The 24,729-nt window shown below is 51.4% G+C and overlaps 1 protein-coding gene across 1 annotated transcript in view; it reads right to left on the reverse strand.

Moving 5' to 3' along the window:
• The window catches only part of LOC142474469 (alanine aminotransferase 2-like), a 143,724-nt gene that overhangs the window by 105,473 nt on the left and 13,522 nt on the right, over nt 1-24,729 (reverse strand). Inside the window, exons 2-5 of the mRNA XM_075580869.1 lie at nt 21,983-22,116; nt 20,947-21,036; nt 18,432-18,540; nt 6,073-6,206 (exon numbers count right to left, since the gene is read on the reverse strand). Of these exons, the coding sequence (XP_075436984.1) occupies nt 6,073-6,206; nt 18,432-18,540; nt 20,947-21,036; nt 21,983-22,116 (467 nt within the window). The remainder of the gene's footprint in view (nt 1-6,072; nt 6,207-18,431; nt 18,541-20,946; nt 21,037-21,982; nt 22,117-24,729) is intronic.

Here is a 24,729-nt window from a genome sequence, read left to right on the forward strand (position 1 = left end):
AGCAGGGGAGCGACCGTTAGCTCACAGGATGCAGTGCACACACTGCGGAGAGAGCAGGAGAGCGACCGTTAGCTCACAGGATGCAGTGCACACTGCGGAGAGAGCAGGGGAGTGACCGTGAGCTCACAGGATGCAGTGCACACACTGCGGAGAGAGCAGGGGAGCGACCGTTAGCTCACAGGATGCAGTGCACACACTGCGGAGAGAGCAGGGGAGTGACCGTGAGCTCACAGGATGCAGTGCACACACTGCGGAGAGAGCAGGGGAGTGACCGTTAGCTCACAGGATGCAGCGCACACACTGCGGAGAGAGCAGGGGAGCGACCGTTAGCTCACAGGATGCAGTGCACACACTGCGGAGAGAGCAGGGGAGTGACCGTTAGCTCACAGGATGCAGTGCACACACTGGAGAGAGAGCAGGGGAGCGACATGTGAGCTCACAGGATGCAGCGCACACTGTGGAGAGAGCACGGGAGCGACCAGTGAGCTCACACCATGCAGGGCACACTGCGGAGAGGGCAGGGGAGCGACCCGTGAGCTCACACCATGCAGGGCACACTGCGGAGAGAGCAGGGGAGCGACCGTTAGCTCACAGGATGCAGTGCACACACTGCAGAGAGAGCAGGGGAGCGACATGTGAGCTCACAGGATGCAATGCACACTGCGGAGAGAGCAGGGGAGCGACATGTGAGCTCACAGGATGCAATGCACACTGCGGAGAGAGCAGGGGAGCGACATGTGAGCTCACAGGATGCAATGCACACTGCGGAGAGAGCAGGGGAGCGACATGTGAGCTCACAGGATGCAGTGCACACACTGCGGAGAGAGCAGGGGAACGACATGTGAGCTCACGGGAAGAAGCGCACACACTGCGGAGAGAGCAGGGGCATGACATGTGAGCTCACAGGATGCAGCGCACACACTGTGGAGAGAGCAGGGGAGTGACCGTTAGCTCACAGGATGCAGTGCACACACTGCGGAGAGAGCAGGGGAACGACATGTGAGCTCACGGGAAGAAGCGCACACACTGCGGAGAGAGCAGGGGCATGACATGTGAGCTCACAGGATGCAGTGCACACACTGCGGAGAGAGCAAGGGAGCGACCCGTGAACTCACAGGATGCAGTGAGCACACTGCGGAGAGGGCAGGGGAGCAACCTGTGAGCTAACAGGATGCAGTGCACACACTGCAGAGAGAGCAGGGGAGCGGCATGTGAGCTCACAGGATGCAGTGCACACACTGCGGAGAGAGCAGGGGAGCGACCGTTAGCTCACAGGATGCAGTGCACACACTACAGAGAGAGCAGGGGAGCGACCGTTAGCTCACAGGATGCAGTGCACACACTGCGGAGAGAGCAGGGGAGCGACCGTTAGCTCACAGGATGCAGTGCACACACTTCAGAGAGGGCAAGGAAGTGACCGTGAGCTCACAGGATGCAGTGCACACTGCGGAGAGAGCAGTGGAGCGACCCGTGAGCTCACAGGATGCAGTGCACACTGCGGAGAGAGCAGTGGAGCGACCTGTGAGCTCACAGCATGCAGTGCACACTGCGTAGAGAGCAGGGGAGCAACCCGTGAGCTCACAGGATGCAGTGCACACACTGCGGAGAGAGCAAGGGAGCGACCCGTGAGCTCACAGGATGTAGTGCACACTGCGGAGAGAGCAGGGTAGCGACCTGTGAGCTCACAGGATGCAGTGCACACTGCGGGGAGAGCAAGGGAGCGACCCGTGAGCTCACAGGATGCAGTGCACTCTGCGGAGAGACCCGTGAGCTTATAGTCTGCTGTGCACACTGTCATGATCGGGGTATGAGGGGTTAATGGGATCTGTGTACATGTTGATCTGCATCCCCCTGCTTCAGCAGAATTGCCCCAGGTCTTAGATTTATTTCCACAGCAGTCTGTGTTATATTCCTGTATGTGTAGAAATCATGTCGGGAGGGAAAGGGTTAACCATATTGTGTATATGTTGATCTGCATCCCCCTGCTTCAGTAGAATTAATTGCTACAGTATGTTATGTATTAACATGGAGAGAGGGTTAACTGTGTATTTGTCACAATGTAAATCCCATAGAACCATATCTCTGTATGTGTTTGTGCTACAAGGCTGGAATTTGGATATGCTTTCCTATGCAACGAACACAGGTTGCATAAATATTGTTAATCTGATTTTAAATATTTTGGAGAAATAGTTATGTTATCGCTGTTTTTACTATAACTTTGGAAGCTCGCCAAATGGCCCCTTTGATATGTAATTGTACAATCAAAGGAGGCCACTTGAAAGGCTCATTGCATATGCAGCCAGGTCCCACAACGAGGTGATAACCATTTCACCTGTCAAAAGTGACACCCTACATGAAAGACCCCTGCCTCATATGCATTTTTGCTAGACAGGATGGCAACGAAGGCATCATGTCATAGTTTTTTATAAATGGGCTGGCCAAGTAGCCACAGGGGAGGGTTGTATTAATGAGGGTTTGGGTAAACCCAGCTTTTTGCGTTACCTGGCAACCTGTGATTTGGTCAAGATTTTTGTTCATCAATAACTGGACTGCCATGGTAGGGGGGTCTGCGTCTATATAGTTGCTTGCACCCCTTATTCCTGGTGTGGTTGCTTGTTGGTTGCTTGTTGCTGTCGTTTTGTCGTGCTTGTTGTGACCTATAACAACTAAGGAGCTGCTATTCGGCTGGATATCTCCTTGTCCAACCTCAGTAAGTGTAAATATTTCTGTAATGTTATTTGCTTGATGTATTGTCTGTTCTGCTCATAGGAAATAAACTCATTCAGTTTACTATATCCTAGTCTTGTTCAATCTGGCCCGGTTATTGTATATATGTGCTGTTTTCTCGTGACACACACACTGCGGAGAGGGCAGGGGAGTGACCCGTGAGCTCACAGGATGCAGTGCACACACTGCGGAGAGAGCAGGGGAGCGACCCGTGAGCTCACACCATGCAGTGCACACTGCGGAGATGGCATGGGAGTGAACCGTGAGCTCATATGATACAGTGCAAACACTGCGGAGAGAGCAAGGGAGTGACCTGTGAGCTCACAGGATGCAGTGCACACTGTGGAGAGAGCAGGGGAGCGACCTGTGAGCTCACAGGATGCAGTGCACACTGCGAAGAGAGCAGGGGAGTGACCCGTGAGCTCACAGGATGCAGTGCACACTGGGGAGGGCAGGGGAGCGACTCGTGAGCTCACAGGATGCAGTGCACACTGGGGAGAGGGCAGGGGAGCGACCCGTGAGCTCACAGGATGCAGTGCACACTGCGGAGAGAGCAGGGGAGTGACCCGTGAGCTCACAGGATGCAGTGCACACTGCGGAGAGAGCCAGGGAGAGACCCGTGAGCTCACAGGATGCAGTGCACACTGCGGAGATGGCAGGGGAGCGACCCGTGAGCTCACAGGATGCAGTGCACACTGCGGAGAGAGCAGGGGAGCGACCCGTGAGCTCACACCATGCAGTGCACACTGCGGAGAGGGCAGGGGAGCAACCCGTGAGCTCACACCATGCAGTGCACACTGCGGAGAGGGCAGGGGAGCGACCCGTGAGCTCACAGGATGCAGTGCACACTGCGGAGAGAGCAGGGGAGCGACCCGTGAGCTCACAGGATGCAGTGCACAATGCAGAGAGGGCAGGGGAGCGACCTGTGAGCTCACACCATGCAGTGCACACTGCGGAGAGAGCAGGGGAGCGACCCGTGAGCTCACAGGATGCAGTGCACACTGCGGAGAGAGCCGGGGAGCGACCCGTGAGCTCACAGGATGCAGTGCACACTGGGGAGAGGGCAGGGGAGCGACCTGTGAGCTCACACCATGCAATGCACACTGCGGAGATAGCAGGGGAGTGACCCGTGAGCTCACAGGATGCAGTGCACACTGCGGAGAGAGCAGGGGAGCGACCCGTGAGCTCACAGGATGCAGTGCACACTGCGGAGAGAGCCGGGGAGCGACCCATGAGCTCACAGGATGCAGTGCACACTGCGGAGAGAGCAGGGGAGCGACCCGTGAGCTCACAGGATGCAGTGCACACTGCGGAGAGGGCAGGGGAGCGACCCGTGAGCTCACAGGATGCAGTGCACACTGCGGAGAGGGCAGGGGAGTGAGTCGTGAGCTCACACCATGCAGTGCACACTGCGGAGAGAGCAGGGGAGCGACCCGTGAGCTCACAGGATGCAGTGCACACTGCGGAGAGAGCAGGGGAGCGACCCGTGAGCTCACAGGATGCAGTGCACACTGGGGAGAGGGCAGGGGAGCGACCCGTGAGCTCACAGGATGCAGTGCACACTGTGAAGAGAGCAGGGGAGCGACCCGTGAGCTCACACCATGCAGTGCACACTGCGGAGAGAGCAGGGGAGCGACCCGTGAGCTCACAGGATGCAGTGCACACTGCGGAGAGGGCAGGGGAGCAACATGTGAGCTCACAGGATGCAGTGCACACTGCGGAGAGAGCAGGGGAGCAACATGTGAGCTCACAGGATGCAGTGCACACTGCGGAGAGAGCAGGGGAGCGACCCGTGAGCTCACAGGATGCAGTGCACACTGCGGAGAGGGCAGGGGAGCGACTCGTGAGCTCACAGGATGCAGTGCACACTGGGGAGAGGGCAGGGGAGCGACCCGTGAGCTCACAGGATGCAGTGCACACTGCGGAGAGAGCAGGGGAGTGACCCGTGAGCTCACAGGATGCAGTGCACACTGCGGAGAGAGCCGGGGAGAGACCCGTGAGCTCACAGGATGCAGTGCACACTGCGGAGATGGCAGGGGAGCGACCCGTGAGCTCACAGGATGCAGTGCACACTGCGGAGAGAGCAGGGGAGCGACCCGTGAGCTCACACCATGCAGTGCACACTGCGGAGAGGGCAGGGGAGCAACCCGTGAGCTCACACCATGCAGTGCACACTGCGGAGAGGGCAGGGGAGCGACCCGTGAGCTCACAGGATGCAGTGCACACTGCGGAGAGAGCAGGGGAGCGACCCGTGAGCTCACAGGATGCAGTGCACAATGCAGAGAGGGCAGGGGAGCGACCTGTGAGCTCACACCATGCAGTGCACACTGCGGAGAGAGCAGGGGAGCGACCCGTGAGCTCACAGGATGCAGTGCACACTGCGGAGAGAGCCGGGGAGCGACCCGTGAGCTCACAGGATGCAGTGCACACTGGGGAGAGGGCAGGGGAGCGACCTGTGAGCTCACACCATGCAATGCACACTGCGGAGATAGCAGGGGAGTGACCCGTGAGCTCACAGGATGCAGTGCACACTGCGGAGAGAGCAGGGGAGCGACCCGTGAGCTCACAGGATGCAGTGCACACTGCGGAGAGAGCCGGGGAGCGACCCATGAGCTCACAGGATGCAGTGCACACTGCGGAGAGAGCAGGGGAGCGACCCGTGAGCTCACAGGATGCAGTGCACACTGCGGAGAGGGCAGGGGAGCGACCCGTGAGCTCACAGGATGCAGTGCACACTGCGGAGAGGGCAGGGGAGTGAGTCGTGAGCTCACACCATGCAGTGCACACTGCGGAGAGAGCAGGGGAGCGACCCGTGAGCTCACAGGATGCAGTGCACACTGCGGAGAGAGCAGGGGAGCGACCCGTGAGCTCACAGGATGCAGTGCACACTGGGGAGAGGGCAGGGGAGCGACCCGTGAGCTCACAGGATGCAGTGCACACTGTGAAGAGAGCAGGGGAGCGACCCGTGAGCTCACACCATGCAGTGCACACTGCGGAGAGAGCAGGGGAGCGACCCGTGAGCTCACAGGATGCAGTGCACACTGCGGAGAGGGCAGGGGAGCAACATGTGAGCTCACAGGATGCAGTGCACACTGCGGAGAGAGCAGGGGAGCAACATGTGAGCTCACAGGATGCAGTGCACACTGCGGAGAGAGCAGGGGAGCGACCCGTGAGCTCACAGGATGCAGTGCACACTGCGGAGAGGGCAGGGGAGCGACCCGTGAGCTCACAGGATGCAGTGCACACTGCGGAGAGAGCCGGGGAGCGACCCGTGAGCTCACACCATGCAGTGCACACTGCGGAGAGAGCCGGGGAGCGACCCGTGACATTGCCCCTTTCACTCACCCCGATGGCCATGGCGGTTCCGCAGGACAAGGTGATGTTTTGTGGGGTACATGGGACCCCCCCGTCTCTCCTCTCTATGAAGCGTGAAATCTTCTGTGGCATGGTCCTAAATATGTACCCTCCATTGTAACTACCTGTGGGGGCACAAAGGACATCACCAAGAGGGAAGCTGCAGGAGCAGGGTTACCCCTGTACTGTACCTGCACTATACATACTGCCTATAAGTGTATCACAGTATATGGGTACTGTGCATGTGAGCATGTAATTATACGTGTGCATGTGAGCATGTAATTATACGTGTGTGTGTGTGTGTGTGTGTGTGTGTGTGTGTGTGTGTGTGTGTGTGTGTGTGTGTGTGTGTGTGTGCGATTGTATTACTGTATATATCTCTGTGTGTGTGTGTGTGTATGTTTATCACTGTATATATCAGCAACCCCTTCCTCTGGCCCCTCAGCTAATGGTATATTCCTGAATCCCTAGCCCTTAGTATAACCCCGCCCTCAGTATAACCCCGCCCTCAGTATAACCCCGCCCTTAGTATAACCCCGCCATTAGTATAACCCCGCCCTTAGTATAACCCCGCCCTCAGTATAACCCCGCCCTTAGTATAACCCCGCCCTCAGTATAACCCCGCCCTTAGTATAACCCCGCCCTCAGTATCACCCCCGCCCTCAGTATAACCCCCGCCCTCAGTATAACCCCGCCCTCAGTATAACCCCCGCCCTCAGAATAACCCCGCCCTCAGTATAACCCCCGCCCTCAGTATAACCCCGCCCTTAGAATAACCCCTGCCCTCAGTATCACCCCGCCCTCAGTATAACCTCCGCCCTTAGTATAACACCGCCCTCAGTATAACCCTGCCCTCAGTATAACCCCACCCTTAGTATAACCCCGCCCTTAGTATAACCCCGCCCTCAGTATAACCCCCGCCCTTAGTATAACCTCGCCCTTAGTATAACTCCGCACTTAGTATAACCCCGCTCCCAGTATAACCCCCGCCCTCAGTATAACCCCCGCCCTTAGTATAGCCCCCGCCCTTAGTATAACCCCCGCCCTTAGTATAACCCCGCTCCCATTATAACCCCGCCCTCAGTATAACCCCGCCCTTAGTATAACCCCGCCCTTAGTATAACCCCGCCCTCAGTATAACCCGCCCTTAGTATAACCACCGCCCTCAGTATAACCCCGCCCTTAGTATAACCCCGCCCTCAGTATAACCCCGCCCTTAGTATAACCCCCACCCTCAGTATAACCCCGCCCTTAGTATAACCCCGCCCCCAGTATAACTCAGTATAACCCCGCCCTCAGTATAACCCCGCCCTCAGTATAACCTCGCCCTTATTATAACACTGCCCTCAGTATAACCCTGCCCTCAGTATAACCCCGCCCTTAGTATAACCCCCGCCCTTAGTATAATCACGCCCTCAGTATAACCCCCGCCCTTAGTATAACCCCGCCCTTAGTATAACCCCGCTCCCAGTATAACCCCGCCCTTAGTATAACCCCGCTCCCAGTATAACCCCCGCCCTCAGTATAACCCCCGCCATTAGTATAACCCCGCTCCCAGTATAACCCCCGCCCTCAGTATAACCCGCGCCCTTAGTATAACCCCGCTCCCAGTATAACCCCCGCCCTCAGTATAACCCGCGCCCTCAGTATAACCCTGCCCTCAGTATAACCCCCGCCCTCAGTATAACCCCGCCTTCAGTATAACCCCGCCCTTAGTATAACCCCGCCCTTAGTATAACCCCGCCCTCAGTATAATCCGCCCTTAGTATAACCCCCGCCCTCAGTATAACCCCGCCCTTAGTATAACCCCGCCCTCAGTATGACCCCGCCCTTAGTATAACCCCCACCCTCAGTATAACCCCGCCCTTAGTATAACCCCGCCCCCAGTATAACTCAGTATAACCCCGCCCTCAGTATTACCCCGCCCTCAGTATAACCCCGCCCTTAGTATAACCCCACCCTTAGTATAACCCCGCCCTTAGTATACCCCGCCCTCAGTATAACCCCGCCCTCAGTATAACCCCGCCCTTAGTATAACCCCCACCCTCAGTATAACCCCGCCCTTAGTATAACCCCGCCCCCAGTATAACTCAGTATAACCCTGCCCTCAGTATAACCCCGCCCTCAGTATAACCCCGCCCTTAGTATAACCCCGCCCTTAGTATAACCCCGCCCTTAGTATAACCCCGCCTTTAGTATAACCCCGCCCTCAGTATAACCCCGCCATCAGTATAACCCCGCCCTTAGTATAACCCCGCCCTTAGTATAACCCCGCCCTCAGTATAACCCCGCCATCAGTATAACCCCGCCCTTAGTATAACCCCGCCCTCAGTATAACCCCCGCCCTCAGTATAACCCCGCCCTCAGTATAACCCCCACCCTCAGTATATCCCCGCCCTCAGTATAACCCCGCCCTCAGTATAACCCCGCCCTCAGTATAACCCCGCCCTCAGTTTAACCCCCGCCCTTAGTATAACCCCCACCCTCAGTATAACCCCGCCCTCAGTATAACCCCGCCCCCAGTATAACCCCGCCCTATTTCCTGTCTGTCAGACTTACATCAGTCCCTGGCAGCAGGCCGCCATTGCTAGTGATCTCCCTGCGATATCTTTGCATCCCCAACGCTCCTATTTATTTATATTTGTGTTTGTAATAAAGTTTATCAAAACGCCACGGAGGGCTCTATTTGCAAGAGGAAGGAGACGAGTTTACCTGTGTATCATCAGGGAGCCCGGGACAGAGCAATATCTGTGTATTGTACGTGTGGGGAAGTTTATCACAGTGTACAGTGTCTGTGTGTGATCTGTGTGTAGTGTGTCGTCTGTGTGTAGTGTGTGTGGTCTGTGTGTAGTGTGTGGTCTGTGTGTAGTGTGTGTGATCTGTGTGTAGTGTGTGGTCTGTGTGTAGTGTGTGGTCAGTGTGTAGTGTGTGGTCAGTGTGTGGTCAGTGTGCTTGACCCAGCAGACTGGGATGGAGCTCCCCCTTCCTCTATACCCAATAACACAAACCCCACATAAATAATACACAAATGAAGGCAAAACAAGATCTGGAGGTACGAGGCCGCTGCTTAAAAAAACCCCATTAAATAACTTGGTAAGTGCTGCTCCTGCCACAGTGCTCGCTCATTGGGTAAAGGTCAAAGCGCCTTGACGCGATGACCCGTGACACCCAAGCTGGGCCCACTTGGCCCGGTTGCGGACGCCAGTGGGCTCCCAGAAGTCACGTTTAAATTAGCCCCACCCACTCCCCACACCTAGCTCCACCGGGCTTTACCAAGCACAGAGCCCCGTCTGGCAGGATAAGCACTCCCACCCCCCAACTTCCGCCACCTACGGAGCTATTTAATCCCCCTTAAACTAGCCCTGTACCGCCAGACTCCTCACGAGCCCGCCTTGCATGGTATTATTACATAAATCAGACCCGATGTTCGAAACGTGTACCCCATCACCCCTAAACAAACCACTGGTAACGGAAGTCAGGATGGTTTAGTACCCAATCCCCGAACCTTCGCATTACCCTATTAACTTCCCAACGCATGCGCACAACGGCCCACCAACCCCGGGCCTCACATCCCCTGTGAACAATGTCAGACCAGACAGTCTGTACCCTTTGCTACCCACATGGATTTGAGCCAAATCACCCTTCATAGCATCCACTTTTTTTTTTTTGGAAAAAGTTTTTGTGTCAATATGATTGTCCACAATTGTCAAATTTAAGTCCAAGAAATTCATTTCCCTGGAGTTATTTTCTGCACTTGGATCCTGTTTGACAAAAAAAGCTATTTCCATTAAACCGTAGGCGGTTTTCAGAAAAGCAAGAAGCTTAAAAAGCATTTTGGCTCCTAGCGTTTTAAAAGAATTGGGGCTTCTCCAAACAGAACAAATCTGGATTTCCACACTGCACAGTAAAGCACCCCTGGGACGTAACCCCCTTTTGAAATAACATAGTCTGGGTATAGACTCGTCGGTCCTTTGCAGTGGTTACGCATTTATAGAGCATCGTTGTTGTAGCTAGGTCTATAAAGCTGGATATCTTTAGTTTAGAGATACTAGTATTTTATATTCATTCATATATTTATAAGTATCTTATTTAGTAGTGCACTTTTTTGAACCAATTTATTTCTATCATTGATTTCTAAATACCATTCGAGTCATTGGTATTCAGTATGGAATTGTTTTAATTAATATTATGTATATGTTGGGTGTATATACGAGGGGCTTCATTTGGGTATATATAAGACAGCCCATGATCCATAGACCCAACCCCTGATGAAGTGTCTATGACGCAAAACGCGTTGAGGTCTTGAGGTCAACCTGTTGCTTCCGAAAGACACTGTGGCGACAGATGCCAGACGCCATCCTGTGCCCACGAGGACGCTGCAACCGGCTTTGCAGCTGTGCAACAGCTCCCCTATTCAGTACTTACCTGGACATTGGTTGGGTCCCTCAAGGGATATTCACCATTTCCCGAGACTTTGGGTTTCCAGCCTCACCATCGAGTCCGAGGTGTGGGAGGGATTGTTTGCACAAGACGTTGTACAACTCTTCTTCTTCAGGTCAGTTTTTAACTTGTCTATATTTGACAAAGTGCATTTATATTTTGTATTGATTGTGTCTCTCCATGCGCTCTCTTTGTGTGTGTTTGTTGTACTCCTGTTTGCCCCGGTGATCACGAGAGACATTCGAGAACCAGGATTGACAACAATTGGGATAATATTGGGCGTTCCTGAGATCAGCGCGCACCCTTTTCTTCTCCTTCACAAATTCCAGCCAGACCGACAAATCCTTGCGGATTTCTGCAGTGATCCGAATAAAGTGATTTGGGCGCCAACCCCCCGTCCTCGTCATCACTGCCAGTCATCTCAAAAACACCCACCCTACTGGCATAATCCTTGCCGCAAAGACCAAGTCATCCATTAGCGACTGAAAATGCCTCAATGCCTTCTTTAATGACCTAAACTCTACTAGAGAATCTAGCAGCGCAATCAGCGTTTCTCCCGGGAGCCTGTATTCCACGTGGACCAAGTCCATCCCGATCCCCAGAAAACTGAGGGCCGTCGTAGGACCCCAATTTTCTCTTCCACCAATGGGAACCTGAATTTGCGCGCCATAGCCAAAAATCAGCCTTGTGGCGCAGAAATCCGTGCCATCTGGTCCCATAAACAGGAAGTAGTCCCGCAGCCTGCACCCTCTTGCCCACCACCCACTCGAGAAAAGTGATAAATGTCTTGAATTAGTAACAAGAAAATGCACCACCCATAGGCAGGCTAAGGTCAACAAAATATTGCCCCGTCCGACATGCAGCCTAACAGGTGGAAGCACTGCAGGCGCACCGGCAATAACCCAAAGGCGGATTTTGGCCTTTGCCAGCAATGCCCCATTCCCCATCCTGCCGACCAATGCTACCATCTGATCAAAGTTCGCATAATTGCCTGAACATAGCTTATCTCAAACGGGTTCTGGAACCCCTCCAAGAACCTGGCGTGTAGCAACCGGGGCCGCCTTCCTATTGGGGTACTTCACCAGCCACAGCACCATCTTTCCTAAACTCACCAGAGAAGACACCCTTCTGACCAGCCTGCTCTCCTCCGAAAGCAGCTGGATGCACGAGGCCAATTGACACTGGACTTCATTGAAGGACCAACGAGCTCCTTTTTTGCTACAGACTGGCGCACCGGTGCTAGCCCCACTGTCGGACTCCCCACGAAATGACGCTGGCCTCTATGTTGGGATTAACTCAATCCAGAGGTCCAAGTCCTTTGTGTCCCACCAGCCCAAGCCGCTGTGATTCATGTACGCAAAGCCAATCATGTATTAGTATTTAAATAAAGCCAAGCATAAGTGGGGTGATTTCTCCCCGATCACACTGGCCAAGATCGAAAACGCCTGTTGCCAATTTGAAAAATTCAGTGGAAAGAGGAACCTCCACGTCCTTTTTTTAGGCTTCCCCCACCCTGGAAGACCTTGCCAGCGCTTCTCTGTAACCCGGCAGCAGAGACAGGAACGCTACATATTCTTCTGCCCACATTTTGTCTTTTGCCTCCATTAGCAGATGCGTCCCCAGAGGGCTGGCATGACATGTATGACATTCGCTACCTTGCTCGCATGTGCCGTTCCCACCACGACCAGCGGTGCGCTCCCTTATGCTGCCGCCGCCGCCCCTGCTGGAGCCGGGCTGGCTACCACTAACTGAGTGGCCCCTGTGGGAACCAAGCTGATGTCCCCTGACTGGGTGACCCCGGTGCCCCATGCTTCCGCCGCCCCCAGTGTTGAACTCAGCCCGGCCGTATTGGGGAACGCTAGCTGCCCCCCCCCCCTTGCGCCTCGAGGGCTTGAAGCTCGCCCCATAAAATTGCAGCCAGACCCAAAGCCTGTGCCACCTCAATCTTTGCATGCCGCACCCCTTGCTGGGCCTGAGCAGACCCCCTTAGGTCCGCCACATCAAAGTTAACCTGAGGCTGACACCACAGCCTGCACCAACTGGCCCCTTGCTTGACCAGCACCAACCATGTCATGAGCCAGCCCTTCCACCCATACTTTGAATAGATGCAATCCAGGCCCATATTACTGCTGTGATGCGCTATGTACATTAATTATTTATTTATTTATAAAATATGTTACCAGGCAGTAACACAGTGAGAGTTACCGCTCGTTTTCACGTATGTCCTGGGCACAGAGTAAGACAAATACAGTAATACATGGTTACAAGTACAGTTACATAAATGAACAAGGTATACATTATATACAAGACATTGCGTGCATAGTTAAAGATAATAAATATTATGGGCGTATGTAACAGTTACAGATAATATATATTATGGGCGTGTGTAACAGTTACAGATAATATATATTATAGGCGTATGAAACAGTTACAGATAATATATATTATAGGCGTATGTAACAGTTATAGATAATATATATTATGGGGGTATGTAACAGTTACAGACCAGATTAAAATGTGAGACAGCCTTAGATTTGAAAGAACTTAAACTGGTGGTGGATGTGAGAGTCTCCGGTAGGTTGTTCCAGTTTTGGGGTGCACGGTAGGAGAAGGAGGCGCAATATAAATAAAGACATACATACACATACTAATACATACATACATACTGTACACATGTACTCATACATACAAGTACTAAAACTACACAAATTCACCCAACCCGGAAGTGTGGAGGAATTTCACAAATCAGTTTCCATGTACTGTACGTGTGTGTGTGTGTGTGTGTGTACATTTATCAGTGTCTGTACTGTACATGTGTGTGCGTGTACGTTTATCACTGTATTTATCAATAGTGGTTGTGTTCTGTACATGTGTGTGTGTGTGTTTATCAGTGTCTGTACTGTACATGTCGACACTGTATCAGTGTGTCTGTACATGTGTGTATACATTTATCACTGTATATATCAGTATATCTGTGTACTGTGTGTGGGGTATATCACTCTGCTAATTATTAGGGCAATCTTATAGGGACCTATAAACCTAGGCCCGAGCTTCAGGGAAGGAATCTTCAGACGGATGTTCTTAGTAGATAGCCATATGTGATCTCCAACCTGGAACTGCGGAGCTGGCCGCCAACGCTTATCCGTGTGATCCTTCTGCTGAAGGGTGGCCTTAGTTACGTAAGCATGAATCTTCCTCCAGAGAAACTGTAGCTCCTGGACCTTGCCATCCACCGCAGGAACTCCAGATAGACAGACGTACAATGGAAGAGTAGAAGAAACTGCTGAAATAGTCTGAGACGGTGGAATTGCTCGTGGAAACAAGTTGATTGGACCATCAAATGCCCAATGCGGTGAAAACCCTTGGCTTGCTTCTTGTTGAAAACATCCCCAAAATCCTAGTATGCGAGGGGAAGACCATTGGGGAGACATACAGATGCCATAGGCGAGTCAGAGCTGGGGCAAGGTGTAGACAAGCAAGTTCCATGATATCGTTGGCCTCAGGTGGTCACTTACCGCGTTAACCAGTCAACTGTAGGGTTGTGGGCACGCAACCAAGGGAGACCTAACACTAAAGGTGCTGAAGGTGTGTTGATTACCATGAAAGGGAGTAGCTCCTTATGTAGAACTCCGATGTTCACTACCAGGCGAAGGGAGTCCTGGGTGATGGTACCAGGTCATAGGGGTCTTCCGTCGATCGCCGCAATCTCTAACGGAATCTCCAAAGAGCGAAAGGGAATTGCGTGCTGTTTGGCGAACAAAATATCGAGGAAGTTACTCGCTGCTCCGGAATGCACGAAGGCCTGAGTAGAGACTGAGGCCAAACCTCATGAGAGGGAAACCAGTAGAAGAATCCGATAAGGCACTGAGGGAGGAAAGATGATAGTGATGTCCAGCGAATCCTCTTCCAATTTCACTGAACATGGGTGTTTTCCTGGCCCCGCAATGATCGGGAAGTCATGGATCCGGTGGTCCTGGGACCCACAATACAGCCACAAGCCCAAGGTACGCCTCTTACTTCTCTCCTGTTCTGACAGTCTGGCAGTACTCGACTGCATAGGCTCGTCATTTGGAGGGGGGAGGGGAGAAACGAAGTTTGGGGCCAACCGAGTAGTCAGGCTCCTAACAGCATGGCACTTCTCGGACAGGCATTCCGGCATTCTGAGATCGAGCCGTACACCAAGAGAAACTAACACCTCAAGGTCCTTAGGGAGGTCCCGGCCGGTCAACTCATCCTTTAAGTGCTTCGATAGTCACTGCCAAAAGGCCTCTACTTGAGCTTTATTATTCCAGCCGGTCTCAGCCGCGAGGGTGGGAAACTCAATGGCGTAATGGCCTACCGTGCGAGTTCCTTGGCAAATCCACAGGAGTGAAGCTGATGCTGAAGATACTCGTCCTGGAACGTCAAACACCAACTTGAAGGCACGGAGGAAAGCAGGGGAATCACTGATCAGGGGCGAATCCTTCTCCCAGAGTGGAGAGGCCCAGGCCAGTGCCTCGTCAGAGAGAAGAGAAACAATGTAGGCCACCCGGGCTCGGTGCGTGATGAACATGAACGGTTGTAATTCATATTGGATAGAGCATTGATTAAGGAATCCTCTGCATGCCATAGGGTTCCCACCATACCGTAGAGGAGTCGGGATCCGAGGTTCTCTGATCACTGGAGATAACGGACGCGGTATTGGAACCGCATCTGCAGTCTTCAAGTCCGGCTGATGGGTGCCAATGTGGGTAACTAAGTCTTGCACCACTTCACACATCTGTGCCAGTTATTAATCGTGTAGGGTGAGGCGTTGCTCAAGATCCCCCAGTTATTGTCCTTGTAGGGTAACGGCTCGTCCTACCTCTGCGGGGTCCATGCTTGGGCCGAGTAAAATGTAACGATGCTCGTCTCAAGCAGGAAACAGACCCGCAGGGCTGTGGTAGGAAGTAAAGAACCGACCTGAGCCGAGGTACAGAGTCCTGATAGAGTAGTGAGTCGTAAGCCGAATGTCAGGGCTGGCAGCAGAGCTGCGTAGTCGGTGTGGATGCAGAGGTCGAGGCAGGTTGAAGACAAGGATAGTCAAGGTACGTGAGCCGGGTCTGGTAATGTGAAGACAATAGGGAAGCGCATTGCATGTACTCAGCATGAACTGTAACGTTGCTCGCCAACTTCCTGCTAACAGGGCTGTCCTTTTAATGGAAGCTGCCAGGAGCAAAAATGGACGATCCAGCCACAGAGGGCGAGCAAGAGCAAAATCCTGAACCGGAATATGAAAACCGGATAGGATTTTGCCAAACCTCATAGCTCTGCATGGTATTATATCACTATGCATGTTTTAATTAGGTTCTGCATGGTATTATATCACTATGCATGTTTTAATTAGGCTCTGCATGGTATTATATCACTATGCATGTCATAATTAGGCTCTGCATGGTATTATATCGCTACGCATGTTATAATTAGGCTCTGCATGGTATTATATCGCTACGCATGTTATAATTAGGCTCTGCATGGTATTATATCGCTATGCATGTTATAATTAGGCTCTGCATGGTATTATATCGCTATGCATGTTATAATTAGGTTCTGCATGGTATTATATCACTATGCATGTTTTAATTAGGCTCTGCATGGTATTATATCGCTATGCATGTTATAATTAGGTTCTGGATGGTATTATATCGCTATGCATGTTATAATTAGGCTCTGCATGGTATTATATCACTATGCATGTTATAATTAGTTTCTGCATGGTATTATATCGCTATGCATGTTTTAATTAGGCTCTGCATGGTATTATATCGCTATGCATGTTATAATTAGGTTCTGGATGGTATTATATCGCTATGCATGTTATAATTAGGCTTTGCATGGTATTATATCGCTATGCGTGTTATAATTAGGTTCTGCATGGTATTATATCACTATGCATGTTATAATTAGGTTCTGCATGGTATTATATCGCTATGCATGCTATAATTAGGTTCTGCATGGTATTATATCGCTATGCATGTTATAATTAGGCTCTGCATGGTATTATATCACTATGCATGTTTTAATTAGGCTCTGCATGGTATTATATCACTATGCATGTCATAATTAGGCTCTGCATGGTATTATATCGCTACGCATGTTATAATTAGGCTCTGCATGGTATTATATCGCTACGCATGTTATAATTAGGCTCTGCATGGTATTATATCGCTATGCATGTTATAATTAGGCTCTGCATGGTATTATATCGCTATGCATGTTATAATTAGGTTCTGCATGGTATTATATCACTATGCATGTTTTAATTAGGCTCTGCATGGTATTATATCGCTATGCATGTTATAATTAGGTTCTGGATGGTATTATATCGCTATGCATGTTATAATTAGGCTCTGCATGGTATTATATCACTATGCATGTTATAATTAGTTTCTGCATGGTATTATATCGCTATGCATGTTTTAATTAGGCTCTGCATGGTATTATATCGCTATGCATGTTATAATTAGGTTCTGGATGGTATTATATCGCTATGCATGTTATAATTAGGCTTTGCATGGTATTATATCGCTATGCGTGTTATAATTAGGTTCTGCATGGTATTATATCACTATGCATGTTATAATTAGGTTCTGCATGGTATTATATCGCTATGCATGCTATAATTAGGTTCTGCATGGTATTATATCGCTATGCATGTTATAATTAGGCTCTGCATGGTATTATATCACTATGCATGTTTTAATTAGGCTCTGCATGGTATTATATCACTATGCATGTCATAATTAGGCTCTGCATGGTATTATATCGCTACGCATGTTATAATTAGGCTCTGCATGGTATTATATCGCTACGCATGTTATAATTAGGCTCTGCATGGTATTATATCGCTATGCATGTTATAATTAGGCTCTGCATGGTATTATATCGCTATGCATGTTATAATTAGGTTCTGCATGGTATTATATCACTATGCATGTTTTAATTAGGCTCTGCATGGTATTATATCGCTATGCATGTTATAATTAGGTTCTGGATGGTATTATATCGCTATGCATGTTTTAATTAGGCTCTGCATGGTATTATATCGCTATGCATGTTATAATTAGGTTCTGGATGGTATTATATCGCTATGCATGTTATAATTAGGCTTTGCATGGTATTATATCGCTATGCGTGTTATAATTAGGTTCTGCATGGTATTATATCACTATGCATGTTATAATTAGGTTCTGCATGGTATTATATCGCTATGCATGCTATAATTAGGTTCTGCATGGTATTATATCGCTATGCATGTTATAATTAGGCTCTGCATGGTATTATATCGCTATGCACGTTATAATTAGGATCTGCATGGTATTATATCGCTATGCACGTTATAATTAGGCTCTGCATGGTATTATATCGCTATGCATGTTATAATTAGGCTCTGCATGGTATTATATCGCTATGCATGTTATAATTAGGTTCTGCATGGTATTATATCGCTATGCACGTTATAATTAGGCTCTGCATGGTATTATATCGCTACGCATGTTATAATTAGGCTCTGCATGGTATTATATCGCTATGCACGTTATAATTAGGCTCTGCATGGTATTATATCGCTATGCATGTTATAATTAGGCTCTGCATGGTATTATATCGCTATGCATGTTATAATTAGGCTCTGCATCGTATTATATCGCTATGCATATTATAATTAGGCTCTGCATGGTATTATATCACTATGCATATTATAATACATGATGGACCTGGTAGAAGGGCTGATGTAAAAGTTAACAAACTATTTCCCCTGTGTTACGCCTCTGCAAGCTCAGGTTTATAGATGTAATATGCACTGTTGGAGAATCTGCCCTGTGTGGGGTCCACCCTTGCATGGTCCCCCGGGGTTTATAAGGTCGTGTCCTTCTGCATGGTCCAGGACTGACCAACTGAACCGTTTTCCAGCTCCTTCATGGCAGCTCGTGCTCGGCGCTTGGCATCATCAGGGAAACTGCTGCTGTCCAGTAGGGCAGGGTAAGTGCACAGGGCCACTACCTGAAGGGGCAAGAGAAGGGGCATTAGTGAGCAGAGGATGAAGGGAGGTGCAGGGCCTCAATCCCCCCTTCCTCACACTAATCTATATGCACACACACCAAGCGGCAGCTACAGAGAACGAGGGAGCGGGATCCGTATTGGCAGAGGAAGAAGTGTAGGAGAATGGAGAGGAAGGACGGAGAGAGAGGGAGGGGAAGGACGGAGAGAGAGGGTGGGGAAGGACGGAGAGATGGAGAGAGGGAACGGAGAGATGGAGAGAGGGAGGACGGAGAGATGGAGAGAGGGAGAGAGGGAGGACGGAGAGATGGAGAGAGGGAGAGAGGGAGGACGGAGAGATGGAGAGATGGAGAGAGGGAGGACGGAGAGATGGAGAGAGGGAGGACGGAGAGATGGAGAGAGGGAGAGAGGGAGGATGGAGAGAGGGAGAGAGGGAGGATAGAGAAAGGGAGAAGAGAGAGGGGATGGAGAGAGAGGATAGTTTCTTGAACTCCATGTCTTGGGTTGGCGATCCAACAAACGTGCTGGGTCTGCCCAGCGCCGTTAAGTCACACCCCGATTTTGCCGCTGGGAGACTTTCGACCCAACAGTCTCTGTACTTTCTGTTCTGTGAGATTTGCTGCTGGAAGCTATTTTGCTATTATTATATTATTATATTATTATATTATTATATTATTATATTATATTATACAATGAAAGTACCTTTAGGCTCCGCCCCAGTGTCAGCTGCTGCACGCACGCCTGGCGGCGTGGCCAAGACATCACGCGGCCGGCTCGTCCTCATTGGTTGAACTGCCACCGTGACGTGACCAGCGATCTGCTGCCACTATCTTGTCTTTAGAAAATGTTGTCGCATCGCGATCTCTCCACGCGCGCGCGCAGCAGCTACTGGGCCCGGCACCATAGGGGCGGATCTCGTTCCCGACACGCACGCCGCTGCGCGCAGCAGCTACTGGGCCCGGCACCATAGAGGGGCGGATCTCGTTCCCGCCACGCACGCCGCTGCGCGCAGGCAGCTACTGGGCCCGGCACCATAGGGGGGCGGATCTCGTTCCCGCCACGCACGCCGCTGCGCGCAGCAGCTACTGGGCCCGGCACCATAGAGGGGCGGATCTCGTTCCCGCCGCGCACACCGCTGCGCGCAGCAGCTACTGGGCCCGGCACCATAGGGGGGCGGATCTCGTTCCCACTACGCACACCGCTGCGTGCAGCAGCTACTGGGCCCGGCACCATAGGGGCGGATCTCGTTCCCACTACGCACACCACTGCGCGCAGCAGCTACTGGGCCCGGCACCATAGAGGGGCGGATCTCGTTCCCGCCGCGTACGCCGCTGCGCGCAGCAGCTACTGGGCCCGGCACCATAGGGGCGGATCTCGTTCCCGCCACGCACGCCGCTGCGCGCAGCAGCTACTGGGCCCGGCACCATAGGGGCGGATCTCGTTCCCGCCGCGCACACCGCTGCGCGCAGCAGCTACTGGGCCCGGCACCATAGGGGCGGATCTCGTTCCCGCCACGCACGCCGCTGCGCGCAGCAGCTACTGGGCCCGGCACCATAGAGGGGCGGATCTCGTTCCCGCCACGCACGCCGCTGCGCGCAGCAGCTACTGGGCCCGGCACCATAGGGGCGGATCTCGTTCCCGCCACGCACGCCGCTGCGCGCAGCAGCTACTGGGCCCGGCACCATAGAGGGGCGGATCTCGTTCCCGCCACGCACGCCGCTGCGCGCAGCAGCTACTGGGCCCGGCACCATAGAGGGGCAGATCTCGTTCCCGCCACGCACGCCGCTGCGCGCAGGCAGCTACTGGGCCCGGCCCCATAGAGGGGCGGATCTCGTTCCCGCCACGCACGCCGCTGCGCGCAGCAGCGAACACTGGGGCCGCAGCCTTTATGTGCAATCTTTCTGTTACAGGATTCTAAATCTACATCTGTGGCATCCACAAAACTATCCCTGCACCCCAAAACTATCACTACACCCCAAAACTATCACTGCACCCCAAAACTATCACTACACCCCAAAACTATCACTACACTCCAAAACTATCACTGCACCCCAAAACTATCACTGCACCCCAAAACTATCACTGCACCCCAAAACTATCACTGCACCCCAAAACTATCCCTGCACCCCAAAACTATCCCTGCACCCCAAAACTATCCCTTCACCCCAAAACTATCCCTGCACCCCAAAACTATCACTGCACCACAAACATTGCAACAGAAACGGGCTAATCCAGTGACCACTTCCTACTTATCCCAAACTTGTTAGAAAATGAGGCACTCGCCCAAACCTCCCTGAGGTCATTAACTGATGGTACCCCGTCTCCCATATTCTTATTGCCCTAGTGGTGTCTAAACCTTTTAAAGGGGAGAATTGAGTTGGTTGTAGAGGGGAGGAGGTGGGAGCTCACCTGTCGTAGGAAGGTGCACGGCTTCTGTCCCGTGGCGTGGAGGTCTCCAATGTGACAAGCGGTCATCTCTCCGAAGGGTCGGCCCACTCCCTACAAGAGTATGGAAGGGGGAACAGAGCAAAGTGGTGGGTCGGTGTCATTGTCATTCCTCCATAATGAAAACCCACCCACATCAAAAGCAGAGTTGTTATTGCGGAGTTGGGTGCTGTAAGGTCTGAATGCTGGGACTATGATTTCACGTCAGGCACATGGAGTGAAGTAGCTGACAACTGGATATGTTCCTACTACACCGGATGGTGTTTCAGCTACCTGCCTAATACCACCACCCCTCCTGCTCACACTGACTACCATCCAGCCACGGATAAGTATCCTCATTTACTGCTTGTGTATATCTACAGCAATATCTGGCTTTCTACCCTCCTGCAGTCTCAGCTTATCCCACTACTCTTTGATTTTGAGAATATATATATAGATAGATAGATAGATAGATAGATAGATAGATAGATAGAGAGAGAGAGAGAATGAGAGAGAATGAGAGAGAGAATGAGAATATATATGGCCCATATCTCAATATTTTCCCTCTCCCCTTTTGTGCCAAACTGTGCCTCCATCTGTCTTCTCTTTCACCCACCTTTTCTCTACACCCTCCATACTTTTCTCTTCTACTCTTCTTCCTCACGTCTTCTCTCTCTCGCCTTCTATTTAGTGTGTGTATGTGTATATAGTATATATACTAAGTAGTCTTCTGGCATATACACTTTGCATCACTGCAAGATACATTACAGCCCATTCAAGTCAATAGACAATAAGTCGTTTTTCAGTGTTGGGAGGTGTCTTATCGCAGGAGACTTCTTAGTAAATAGAGGCCAAAGTGACTTGCCCAAGGTCACAATGAGAGATGACACCGAGATTACCATTACCAGATTATATCTGACTCAGCAACTCTTATTATGGGACACCATCCATAAAATAAGAACTGTCCAACCACAACAGGCACATCTGTCCACCACCCGCAACACACCCGGCTGGCACTTACTTGGTGAATTTCCCGTTCTATCTCCGAAGCTCTGATGCCCAGAGATCCCTGGAAGGACACCTTGATGTCCCTAACTCTGGGATTTATGTTGTCCAAGGTCAACACCTTCTTTGGGGTCGTCATCTTCTCTTCAGCTGCAAACATTTAGATGGTATCACTTCTACTGGGGGCCAACATCCTCCTTACTTAACTCTTTCACTGCAAGAGGTGCCTGCAATGTATTGTAGGCCCCTCTACAGGCAGAAGGTTTAACCCCCGATGATTTGCAACATACGTTGTATTAAAATGGAGCATTGTTCCTTTTCCATAGTTTATGATCTGTTTAAACGTTCAGTCCCATTTTTACCCTAAAGCAAACCAATGACATTGAAGAGTAAATGGGTTAGGGGCATAGATATACTAAACGGTGCTAATGTATTCTATAAAACACCTTTCCGGCATGAGGAGACACTTCTCAATGTGACTAGCCGTAGTGTAATGACAGTCAGATTTCTCCCTGGATCAACATCCTTCCTTTGTTTTACTTTGCTAGTTGCATACAGTAGTAGATGAGGTTGAAAAAAAGATACATGTCCATCAAATTTAGACAGATACTTATCCTATATTTGTATTTCTATTATATTAATCTAGAGGAAGGAAAACAAAAAACCCCAGTGAAAAAAAACAACGATGTCTCATAAGGGTAAAAATATGTTAATTTGTGACTCCAGTAATGATCCCACTCTTTTTTGTAAACACACTGTCCTGCTATCACGAGATGGTCCCTTTCACAGACAGAGCCGTAAATGACATCATAGGAGGTGACAGCAGAGAGACGCAGAACGCTGAACATGGCGGCACACACAAAGAGGGAACACTAAACATGGCGGCACACACAGAGTGAACGCTGAGCATGGCGGCACACACAAAGAGGGAACACTAAACATGGCGGCACACACAGAGGGAACACTGAACACGGCGGCACACAGAGGGAACGCTGAGCATGGCGGCACACAGAGGGAACACTGAACATGGCGGCACACAGAGGGAACGCTGAACATGGCGGCACACACAGAGGGAACGCTGAACATGGCGGCACACACAGAGGGAACGCTGAACATGGCGGCACACAGAGGGAACGCTGAACATGGCGGCACACACAGAGGGAACGCTGAACATGGCGTCACACACAGAGGGAACGCTGAACATGGCGTCACACAGGGAATGCTGAACATGGCGGCACACAGAGGGAACACTGAACATGGCGGCACACACAGAGGGAACGCTGAACATGGCGGCACACAGAGGGAACGCTGAACATGGCGTCACACACAGAGGGAACGCTGAACACGGCAGCACACAGAGGGAACGCTGAACATGGCGGCACACAGAGGGAACACTGAACATGGCGGCACACACAGAGGGAACGCTGAACATGGCGGCACACAGAGGGAACACTGAACACGGCGGCACACAGAGGGAACGCTGAACATGGCGGCACACACAGAGGGAACACTGAACATGGCGGCACACAGAGGGAACGCTGAACATGGCGGCACACAGAGGGAACGCTGAACATGGCGGCACACAGAGGGAACGCTGAACATGGCGGCACACACAGAGGGAACGCTGAACATGGCGGCACACAGAGGGAACCCTGAAGGACACTTCCACCTTAGCTGTACCAGTGTTAAATGTCAGTGACAAGACGCCATGCGGTGACCTGCGGCCTATGGTCTGGGACCACCATCATACTGAGAGACTCTTAAAGGAGAGACCCTCCAGCTGGAGTTCACCCCATGCAGAGGCGGGCGCCTTCGTTGGATCAGACAGATACTTGTGTCATTCGATGGTAACCGGTTACTGGAATGCCCGGGAAGGTATCCTCATCTACGTGCACCAACGGACACACACTCCACAGGTAGCGCTACTCCACACACCTTGGGTGGGCTTGACTGTGTGGTCACCGGGTGGTTAGGTACCTCTGTACTTTGGGGGATTTCACCGAGGTGACGTTGTGGTGTGGGGATACTGTGTGGGCCCCATATGGTATTGGGTACACGGTGCCTACTGCTACATTATTGTGTTATATGTTATCAGTAAAGATAAGGTGTTATACCACCGTGTGTGTATATTTATTCTTTACTGTGTGGTCCTGGGAAGGGGTTATCCAACTGCGCTTGGAAACCTTCCAGGTGGAGGCGGTGTCATCAGATAGACCACCCCAGGCTCCCTGCAGCGGAGGATAAGGCCTCCTGTGAGCCTCTCAGGTAACGCACCACGGGTAGTTTCCCTAGACAAGGGGGAAAGGGGACTACATTTAGAGGCGCTGCTGAGAGTACCAGGACAGGCTTTCAGCGACGCAAGGCTGGAGGTTATGAAGTACGCTTCTAGAGTGAGTGCTGAAGAAAGAGTGAAGCCAGGTGTAGTGTCCAGGGGACTCCGGCATACCATTACTGAGGCCCACCTTCCCTGCCACGGAACTGCAGACTACGCGGTGTCGCCTGAGTAGAACCAGAAATGGAAGTAGGCTTGGATGATACCCCAAAGTCTCTGATTTGTAGGAAACAGTGGATTTACCACCATAAGAGGCCACACTATCCGCGGTCTATCATCTTCCGACCCAAGGTCAAAGTCCCAATCCCGCAAGTCCTGGGAAGGCTTTGCGGTTTTCTTGAGGCTATGGGCCAGCTTTTTAGCCTTCCTATAGAATGAGGGCCTCGTAAACACATGGGGAGTGGTACAAGGAGGGACTAGGGCTGTAAAGT

This window comes from Ascaphus truei, chromosome 2 (assembly GCF_040206685.1).
Source record: "Ascaphus truei isolate aAscTru1 chromosome 2, aAscTru1.hap1, whole genome shotgun sequence".
NCBI lineage: Eukaryota > Metazoa > Chordata > Amphibia > Anura > Ascaphidae > Ascaphus > Ascaphus truei.